General features: G+C 51.4%; 3 protein-coding genes across 3 annotated transcripts; 1 reads left to right on the forward strand and 2 right to left on the reverse strand.

The window, feature by feature from the left end:
* Positions 1-1,566: 1,566 nt before the first annotated feature.
* On the forward strand, positions 1,567-3,537 carry P174DRAFT_395659 (glycosyl hydrolase family 43 protein; the record flags this gene model as incomplete). The annotated part of the gene is made up of 10 exons (XM_024823698.1): positions 1,567-1,635; positions 1,685-1,745; positions 1,801-1,892; positions 1,941-2,152; positions 2,214-2,301; positions 2,351-2,495; positions 2,599-2,734; positions 2,796-2,886; positions 2,954-3,362; positions 3,430-3,537. 10 exons carry the CDS (start codon positions 1,567-1,569, stop codon positions 3,465-3,467), a joined length of 1,341 nt encoding a protein of 446 aa, XP_024678818.1. The 3' UTR covers positions 3,468-3,537.
* Positions 3,538-3,931: 394 nt separating this feature from the next.
* On the reverse strand, positions 3,932-5,900 carry P174DRAFT_515362 (sulfatase family protein; the record flags this gene model as incomplete). The annotated part of the gene is made up of 5 exons (XM_024832172.1): positions 5,546-5,900; positions 5,469-5,493; positions 5,090-5,415; positions 4,445-5,027; positions 3,932-4,395 (listed from the first exon to the last, which is right to left on the reverse strand). Exons 1-5 carry the CDS (start codon positions 5,834-5,836, stop codon positions 3,932-3,934), a joined length of 1,689 nt encoding a protein of 562 aa, XP_024678819.1. The 5' UTR covers positions 5,837-5,900.
* A 1,166-nt stretch (positions 5,901-7,066) lies between these two features.
* P174DRAFT_434621 (putative extracellular lipase) lies at positions 7,067-8,758 on the reverse strand (the record flags this gene model as incomplete). The annotated part of the gene is made up of 1 exon (XM_024825886.1): positions 7,067-8,758. One exon carries the CDS (start codon positions 8,756-8,758, stop codon positions 7,067-7,069), a length of 1,692 nt encoding a protein of 563 aa, XP_024678820.1.
* Positions 8,759-10,533: the final 1,775 nt, after the last annotated feature.

Consider the following 10,533-nt stretch of genomic DNA (forward strand, 5'->3'; position numbering starts at 1 on the left):
TCACTCCAAAGGAAATGATGCCCCTAAAGCGCAGATGATGACTAGCAACGATCCCGGTCAGGTAGGGTAGCTATCCAGCAGGTATATGATATCAACAATGTTTAAGCGTCGATTAACCTTAGAACCACGCGACCCGCCTGACTAGGCTGACGAGTCGTCATGTATTACTGTGAATGAGAGCTCAACTATTTGTGTTATGCTCAGACAATAGACTTCTACTCTTCAGGTTCGCTTTAAATTCATACATGACTCTCCTGAGGACATCGTGTATAACCCACGCTCTTATATCCCACTCCATCAATACAGATGAAACAGTGGACCGATCGGAGGATATTCTCTACTAGCTAGATTAGCAGGCAGCTCCCCCGCTGATTTCTAATATAAGGTTGATTAAGCTTACCTCTGGACTGACTTCGATAGGTACTGAGCTGGTGCTTTCGACCGAGTATAAGGCACATAGAATGGAGCACAGACTCCCGCAACCAAGGAAGTTCTCACGGCCGCTTTTAGGAGCATGGTTACTGTTTAGGATAGTTCATGGGGCTGGTGTTTGCACTGAGTCATGTTCATATTCTTTGTTCTGAGTATGGCAGGCTGTGAGCTTGTAGAACTATTAAGAAAGATGTACTCAGGCTGTGCAGCATTCCAGACATTTCAACTTGCTTCTGAAGGAATGCTTACAATTAGATGTGCACTGATTGGCTCTGAGCTGCATCAGGCCGCGAATGCAATGGTCATCTGAACCGGATGCGTGATTGCATGCAACAGAATCCAATGAGGAAGCCGATTCGCTCCGATGGAGGATTGGATCCATGCGGGGCCATCCCCACATGTACCCCGCGTTTGCCATTGTTGACACTTGGAGTTCCGGGGTATTGATTGAAGAATCGCCCTATATATGCTGGCTGCTGTGTCAATTGCAATTAGAGTGCGCCGGTCATAAGTTAATTATACCGTTTGAATTGACCCAAGTGCCGATGAGGCATGCCACACTGTAAAGCAACACCGCCAAAATGGACTGGCTGTCCGCTCTGAAGCAACCGCTGTCTGAGGGAAAACGTAAGACTGTGTCAACACGATGGGGACATTGTTTTAGTGGTTTAATGTGGAAGATCTATGGACTAGATGCTCTATTTCGATAATTCCCTTGGATATGGGTTGCATACAGGTCTGCCTTTGTTTATCTTGAACGTTTTCTACCCAAAATGGCATACACGTGCGATTATATTTCTCTGACAATACTGCCTGAACGGGCTATTCGTCGGATGCATTTCCCCCGGACCATGTTTCAGACCTTGTAGATCCCCCGTCCTTCGCCGCACCATATCTCCCTGCCGAACGCTGATTGTGGGGTTTTGTTTCTCCTGATGAATCTGCAGCGGCCGGCCGGCCGACAATATGTCCGGCTGCAGATAATATAGGCTAGATGCTCCGCAATTAAGCCCTGTTCCATACTCTGCCGACCCCGCTTTGGCTGTATATATACAATGGGTTAATGGCTTGCAGGATGGATTGCCCTATCTTGCATTATTGTAAAGAACTCTGGTGGAGTACGGGATTATCGCGATGTTGCTCATAAGTCGTCTGGTTGCTGCTCTGGCTCTGGCACGAGTAGCCATTGCTTCGCTGCAGATTGTTAGCCCCCCTAGGTGTTGAAGTGGGATATTTTGCTAATAATGACTAGATTCCCGGAGCTACATGGACCGCTAGCGGTACTAACCAGCACGTCCAAGCGCATGGTGGAGGTAAGCAGGCTTACTATTCCGGATGTTTAAGGTGATTAAAGACATGTGGCCACAGGAATCATCGAAATCGACTCGACCTACTACTGGATCGGTGAAAACAAGCTCAACGGGAGCGCGTTCCAGTCTATCAACTGTTACTCCAGCAAGGTACGTTCATACCATATACGTCCACCGGCCCAAGGTTAACGCCTGCAGAATCTGGTGGAATGGACATATGTAGGAGAACTCCTCTCTCGACAGAGCAGCGGTGATCTTGGTCCAAACCGCGTTGTCGAGCGGCCCAAGGTCCTTTACAACGAGGCCACCCGCAAATACGTCATGTGGATGCATATCGACGACAGTTCCTACAAGGAGGCGAAGACTGGAGTTGCGACTTCGTCGAGTGTTTGTGGGACGTACAGTTACCTGTAAGTCTGTGTGACTCCGCGATATGTGCAGTCAGCAGCTAGTGCCTAACTCGCTGGTTAGCGGCTCATTCCAGCCTTTGGGGCAGCAGTCGCGCGATATGGGCTTGTTCAAGGATGATGATGGGTCAGCGTATTTGCTCACTGAGGATGTAGGTCTACGCCATTCATCTATCTAGTGGACGGAGCTGACGTCAGTAGCGCCCGAATGGATTGAGGATTAACAGGTTGACGGACGACTATACCAATGTGACTTCTACTGTACACCTTTTTCCGGAGCATATCGAGTCACCTGCCATGTATAAGAAGAACGGGGTGTACTTTCTGTTTGGTTCTCAGTTAACTGGTACTATTCCCCCCAATCTCGCGATTTACTCTAACTAACTTCTGCAGGATGGTGTATGTGCCCCTTGTTTCGTTCTAGCACAGCTCTACTAAACGCCAGGTAGCAACCAACGACAACAGATATACCACATCCACGAGCCTCAGCGGTTCCTGGAGCTCATGGGCAAACTTTGCGCCCTCCGGCTCAAACACCTTCAACTCCCAGACCACCTTCATCCTCGGCGTCGGCGACACAGTAATGTAATACCCCTAACACTTCCTTTCCAGCAAAATAACGTACGAGTTTTTAAACTTCTGTCAGGTTCATGGGTGACCGATGGGTCCCCTCCAACCTCATGGCCTCAACCTACATCTGGCTCCCTCTAACCCTCAGCGGAACGACCGCCACACTGGTAACATCTCCCCCCCCCCCTTCCCGCTACCTCGTTACGACCACCACTAACAAAATGGCCACCCTAGCAAAACCAAGTAAACTGGATCCTCCCCTTGCAGGGAACCTGGACCCCCGGCCCCACAGAAACAACCCCCGAAGTCGAATCTTCCAGCAACGCCCTCTCCAACGGCGCCAAAATCGTCTCCTGCAGTGGCTGCTCCGGCACCCAAGCCGTCGGCTGGATCGGTGGACCTTCGGACGGGACGCTGCGGATTGTGGGGGTGGAGAGTAGCGCCTCGACGAGGAGTACGATCCGGGTTAAGTATGTGAATGGAGATTCGAGTCAGCGGTATGCGACTGTTAGTGTCAACGGGAAGACGCAGGTTTTGGCGTTTTTGCCGGCGGCGGGAACGCCCGCGAGTTCGACGTTGCATGTTGATCTGCTGAGTGGGAGTGGGAATACGGTTACCTTTAGTGCGTATGGACAGGGATATGGTAGGTTTCTTTCTTTTTTTTTTTCTCTCCCCCTCAGAGTTATTGATGCGGCTGCTGATGGATGTAGGACCGGATGTTGATCGGTTGATGGTTCCCCAGACGTAGGGGTTGGCTGGATAGGTTGATTTTTGGGTGATCGTGGTATATGCTTGAATCGGTCACTTCGGGTATTGATTGAGCAAGCTGAATACAATCGCTACAAGCAGTTCTGGAAGAGATGTTTTATGAATAAGTGTAGAACATGGTACGCAGTAGTATTCTTAGAGGTCGAGAGGACACCAGTCTGTTTGACTTCTGACGTTTCCGCTATATCGCCAGTTGGCTCGGCTTTAACATCTCTCCATAGCATCAATGGCGATATCTGACGTTTTCAATGCATGTTAGCGATATATTGATGTTCTAGAATGGCCTCTGGTTGACTATAGCCGAGCTCTACGAGACTCATCCGGGTCCATCCGGCAGACTAGATTGACGCAATTCGGAATGAACATCGAAAAGAGGCTACTTCAAGGCTTTTGGTCTGTTAATCGCTGTATATACAAACAGTCTATCGTCTAATAGGTGATCTATCAAGTCCAAGCCTCCCAGCTCAGTCCGTCCCGATAGACCAATCCATTCTGTGGTCCCTCCGAACTGATGATATACCCTCCTTCGCAGGCAGAGTACGAGACCTTGGGCTGCGCACGGTAGAAATGATCATACTTTGTGTTCAAAGCATCCCGCAGATCCTTGACCGAGCCATCCGGATGGATCACGTCCCACGGCTTGATGCAAGTATCGCCCTTGCATGATTTGAGAACCATCAGTAGTGCGTCCAGACGAGTGATGACGTTGGACAGATCGCGGCCGAGGAGACGGGGCGTTGTCGCATTGGCGTTGGTGTAGAGATTGTTGACTTGGTACGGGTCTCGGAGCATATCGTACAGCTCGTGGTCGTTGTTGCACCAGACCGAGTAGTACAGACTGTATCCGTTCCCAACGATGCGCGCGGATTTGTACGTGTTGTTGGGCATGGAGAACGAGCCACCAGGTGCTGCATATGGTCAGTTATGATTCGATAAGATGCTTTTTTGTTAACTCACCCAAGGCACCGTAGTCTCCCTCCAGGGGCGATTTACCCCAGAATTCGACAGCGACATGTTCGTGGGCGATAGCCTTTACCCCCTTTGCGACTGGCAGCGGAGTGCCGTCAAAGTCCTCTCGCAGAGGGATCCCCGCAAGCTGGAAGAAGGTCGGAGCTAGATCAATGTGTGTAGTGACCGAATCGTCGGTTTTCCCTTTGGGAATGCCGGGTCCGCGGATGTAGAACGGGACATGGATGTCCTCCTCGTAACCGGACGACTTACCAGGTGGCATCCGGTGCTGCCCAATGTGGAATCCATTGTCCGCCGTGTAGATAATATACGTGTTTTCGGCTTGACCACTTTCCTCTAGCCGCGTGATGAGAGTATCAACCATCTCATCCAGCGCCTGCAGCGAGCGCAATCGCTGACGGTAGAAGTGATCCTGGTAGTCAATGACGGTCTGATTAGCCAGCGGGAGGTGCTGCACCCAGCCGCCTCCGGTAGGCACCTTGGGGTTGAAATTCGCCGTCCGTGGCACCTTGGCATCTGGAAAGAGATCCTTGTGCCTCTCAGCGGGAATAGGAGCGGTCATCAGCGTGCCCTTTGCGCCCCGGTGCCCAGCCCACTAGGCTCAATGTTGGAATGCGGCGCAATAGGAGCGACAGCAAGGAAAAACGGCCCATCACTACTTAGAGCGTCGTTCAGAAAGCCCACGGCCTTTTCTGCGATGACGTCTGTCGTATATTGGCCCGCATAGCTCTTGGGTGGCTCACGATTCCGCTGGTAAGTGGAGTTGAGGTAGGAATATGTGTACGGATCAAGCAAAAAGTCCGATCCATTCCACCCTTTGGGGAAAGGGGAATTGTAGTTACTAGTCGTGTGGCCGTTCATGAGTTTGCCCGTGTAGTAGGTATTATAGCCGGCTTCCTGCAGCCACACAGGCAGCCAGGCCTCATTGAAACCCTGTGACACGAACTTGGAATACCCTCCTATTCTCCGTCAGCATCTACTCTTCCTGTTTCACAGCGAGAAGTCAGCTCACCCCATGGTGGAGAAACATCTGTAACCTGCGCATCGTCAGCAATCCTTTCGCCCTTGATGTCAAACGCCAATGCTTACATTGGTGTTGTGAGCCTGCCGTCCTGTCCACAAACTGACCCGCGACGGACAGCAGAGCGAAGTTGTCACAAAGTGATTGGTAAATTCAACGCCCTTGTCTCGGATATGTTTCTGGATATACGGTGTGAAGGCTGGGGAATTCAATTCCAGATCTTGATCGTCGGTCATGATAAACAGCACGTTCGGCTGCTTTGCCTGTTTCCTGGGCATGAGTAGGGTATCCTGGCCGAAGGATGCAGCCTCTGTGGCCGCTAGAAGCCCTGAAAGGGCTACCAAATCATGAATCCTCATGTTTCAAGAGAATTGAATAGCATAAGTGATAGAATGGATCATTTCACTGTGACTTCGTGACGGTGTTAGCAGCTTTTAAGAGACAGCAGTGTGATATAAAAAAAAAATATTGATTTTTAAGAAGCCGACAATTACCCAGACTTGTCGATGGGTCAGGATAGCCGGTCGGCAAAACAAGTCAATATTGATACTAGCTCGGAGACTAAAATCCCGAGCGACGACGATCAAGTCCATCCTTGGACGAGAAACGAATGTACACAACGGCCATAGGAGGAGGGCCGAGGGTGTGGAAAAAATTGCCGTTTTAGCGCTCTGTGGCACCATTTGCAGCCAATAATGCCGGCGCTTGGGCTAATCAGCTTTTGCAGCAAAATGCTTGTTTATATTGTCTAGACCAGGGATATGCAGATTATGTCGGCATAGATCCCCTGCAGTCTTACATCCATTTGGTCCATGCGAGTTTCCCCGAGTTTTCCGCTCAATTGTCGCGTATTAGTCCGTATATTCTTCATCGGATGAACAAGACGGCAGTTGAGCAAGTCCATAGATGATCATGTATACGGAGTATTCAAGTTTAGACAGTGAGGCCGCCAGTTGATTATACCAGGATCGAGTTAATCACTGTGGGTCAATGCAATTACGTGCTCCGCTTTAAGATGAGCTCATCTTGCAGCACAGTTATCAGCTTTAATCGACCCGGTATCTCTCCGCATGAAGTCTCTGCCAGTCATGACTGTCCTTGAGCCTTGACTCGTATGACTCTGATTGCCCGTAGCACCGTCCATATGTGTTACGGAGTAGAGTTGTCGCTTGAGAGTCGGCTGAAAAGCCTTCCTCTACCACAGACCCGCACTGGATTCCAATATGATGCAATTTAGTAGTACAAGATCGCGCACTTAACTTATATCACATAATCCAGCGATTGTTAGAACTCTTGCGTTAATTCCGTTAGATAGACCAGATGGCGCTAGGGAGGCGGGGTGTCGCTACGGTCTTAAAACATGTTCTAATCGAAGTTGAGGTCCAAGGATTGGGAACTTGCATGTAGCCTTCAGCTGTGCGATGGCATCGAAGAAGAAGCTTGGTGGAATAATTTTAAAAATCCTGCCAGTCATGCGAGGGCTACGGGACCAACTGTCGTGCAAGATGGATTATCGGCAAATCAACATTAATTCACTAATTCATCGCATTAAGCGGAGTCATAACTCATGTCGCAATTTATATACTAAACTAGATATGGAACGAATCCACATTCTCCAGAATAAAGTTGTACGTGTCATTGCGGAAATCATCGGCCAGCAAGGCCCCCTTATTGTTGAAGAACTGCATCAGCTGCTGGTCATCGTTCCACCGTGGCCATTCCATAAGACTACCCCGGCGAGAGTTCGGGTCGAGATCGTACACGAAGCTGAAATAGTAGGTGTGGAACGCGCGCGACGCGTAATTCGGCAGAATGCCATAAAATACCTGCAGGATATCACTGGCGTGGAAGGTACCCATAATGGGCGTCCCATAGTCATACGATGACAGGTATGACCAGCAGGGCAGGTCGGGTTTCAGCTGCGTCACGTACTTGAGATACGCTCGACGTGTCAGAGTGAAGGTGAGATCGCCAAGCAGGGCTGCCAATCGTTTGAACTGCGGATACCAGTTGTTGAAGATGCCCGTGCGGAAGGGTGAGCCGTCTGTGGTAACGTCCGGATAGGTGGCCACCAGCTCCTCGAGCTGGTCGCGCGTCGCCCCAAAGAAGTAATACTTGGCCAGGTAGTCCACCACCTGTTTGGTGGTGGTGATATTGGACTGGAAGAGCGCAAATAATGTCCCCTCATCCTCCTGGTCGCCGATAATGATTGGTACGGCCGCGTATTTGCCCGTTTTGACCAAAATGTCCGGGCTGGCAGTGATCGCCTTGCCGTCTGGTCGAGGCAGATATGACAAGGCCACTGAATGGTAGCTCAGGATGCCCGGCACCGCGTTGGCCGCATTCAGAAAGTCAGTATAGTCCAATCCGCGCAGACACTCCAGCGTGTCTGCCGCCGATGAGCAGCCGGCATAGTCCACAACCGCATCATACACCTGCTGCCCCTTGACCCCATCTACGGGATCAGCCGGGATCACGCTACCCGAGTTCATGATGCTGCCCCGGAACAGGGGCTTCCCCTTGTAGGTATTGTCGCCATCGTACAGGATCATGTGATCGAAGACCGAGATGGATCCTGCGGACTCACCCCAGATGGTCACCTTGTCCGGATCGCCGCCAAAGGCTGCGATGTTGTCCGCCACCCACTGCAGGGCCAGGCGTTGATCCAAGAGTCCCAGGTTGGCCGCGCCATCCGCGAGGATCTCCTTCCCGGGCATAAACCCAAATCCTCCCGTTCGATAGTTCATCGCGACAAAGACAATTGGCATGCCCAGGTCGATGGAGCTTGCCACCAGCGAAGTACCATCGTATGTGGCCGTGGAGCCCAGCTCGAAGCCGCCGCCGTAGATCCACACCAGGACGGGCAGCTTCGAGCCTGGCGTTGTGCCGGACGGACGGGCCACGTTCAGGGTCAGACAATCCTCTCCGGCATTCGTCACCGTCTGAAAGAGGGGAATGTTGGCCAAGAGGCCGGTGACGGACCCCGGAAACTCGCTGTTGTCCGTCGAGAAAAAGAACTGAGGACACGACTTGGCGCTCCCAGTGCCGTCAATAGTGCCCAGGGACTTCTGTATTGGCTGGGGAGGCTTCAGACGCAACGGACCCGTGGGTGGCTGGGCGAAGGGGATGGCATTGAACTTCTCTACCCTTCCGGACGACCCAACAATGGTGGCCGCAGGAGATGCGATCGTGACGGTAGGCGCAGATGGCTGGGCCGGAGCCGCCAGCACAGCGGGTGAAAGGGTCAGAAGCGGCAGAAGAACCCAGAGGAGGAGATGCATTTCGTCAGTCAGCCTGTTCAGCCTATAGGTCTGAAGACGACTGGAAACTGGGGCAGAGGGATATCCTTCTCAAGCAACACAGGGGGAAGACAAGGATCTATGCAGTATTTATCCTGCATTCATTTCCCAGCCATCACCCAATTCGGATCTGGATGCACATGGCTCCTCGGTCTGCACTTCTGCATTCTCGACATGTTTTCCATGGATGCCAGGGGCATACCCCGCCTGAAGGATTGTAAGAAGACCCATATTTACCGCTCGTCACTGACTTAAGCCCAGAAAACCAGAACTGACCCCTGTCAATCATCGCAGAGACGGAGACGAAGACCCGATTTGGCCGTAACCGAGGAAAGTCAGCCTGATATTTGGGCACACTGGGTCTCCGGTTACAAACTTAATCGCAAACAAAGAGCGAACATAGCGACAGGACCCAAAAATCAGCAATGGTAAACGCACATGAAGCTCAAAAGCCGAGGCTGGCATATCGTTCAATGGGCGGCGCGAGTCCCGGGGACGTCGTCGGAGGGTCAGCAGATCAGGTTCTGTGAGCTGACAATGATGGAATGGCGGTGGATGATTGAAGAAAATCGACGGGGATATTCCCCGCATTGCAAATCGCGGGGGTCGCCCGAGGCTGCTGATATCGCCGAGCAGGTATACAGCGATCCAATCTTGACCCAATCAACAAGTCGACTGGATCGTAAAATTGGCGCAATACCGGGAGACGATCGACCAGGACAAACCATAGGCCGCAGCCTCCCACCCGCAAGGCGATCCTTTCCTGATCACGCCCAACGCTCACATGGAACCAACAATGGTGATCGAATGAGAAGCGTTCGGAATATTCTAGTTTAGTAGTTAACTGCCTATCCTCACGAGACGTTGGCTAGTTGCTGACGCTAATAATGACTCGCTGTCACTTCCGGTATGCTGATCGTTGTGTCGGGTCGTCGCTTAAGTTAGTGCTCTCGTTTGGACGAGGTACATAGCAGCCTCTGCCCTGCCGAGAGGGAATTTACCGGCTCCCCTCGTATTTTCTATTTTCATATCCACCGTTTGAGTCTGGGACCCGTGGATCACAGGATGCACAGTTCCAGTCGGAGAAATCTCGCTTCCACCCGCCCCTCCATCTGGCAAGCAGCCTCATTAAGCCCTCCCACTGTCTTGAATGTCTAGATGCAAGCGACTCAAATGTTGGATCAGGTCACTATCTATGCTACTCAGGTCTAATAATAGACCAACATCCAACGCCTCCTGTAATAAGCGTAATCGGAAAGAGAATCCGGTGCAGAGGTGCTGCAAGACCGGCCAGCTACAACCTGCTTCCGTGCGCAGCCTCGATACGAGACACTGGTGATATTCATGCACGCAGCCGAGAAAACTCCGAATGGGCTGGGATCTAGTAGCTTGTTTTCACAGATCCGACGACAAGCAGCAGATTGAGGTTGGTGCAGAAGGTCATTGCAACTCTATCGGAGACTCGAGCGGCCAATGTAACAATGCTGGAAAAAAGCATGTGCGACGACGGTATAACAACTGATAGCGAACGAAAAACAAGCGGTAGACGATACGCATCCATTGTCCGTCATCATAAAAAGGCAAAGAGGCATCACAGCGGCCACCACCAGGGCACCAAAGACTTACTCACAATAACGGCACCGATGAAGCCGTAGAATGGCTGCTCGCATGAGCCATCCACCTGACAATAATCAGCTGGCAGATTTACGAGATCGGTGCCTGTTGCCGTCTCTTAGGTCGCATCGCGATAAAAAAAC

This window comes from Aspergillus novofumigatus (assembly GCF_002847465.1).
Source record: "Aspergillus novofumigatus IBT 16806 chromosome Unknown P174scaffold_8, whole genome shotgun sequence".
Lineage (NCBI taxonomy): Eukaryota > Fungi > Ascomycota > Eurotiomycetes > Eurotiales > Aspergillaceae > Aspergillus > Aspergillus novofumigatus.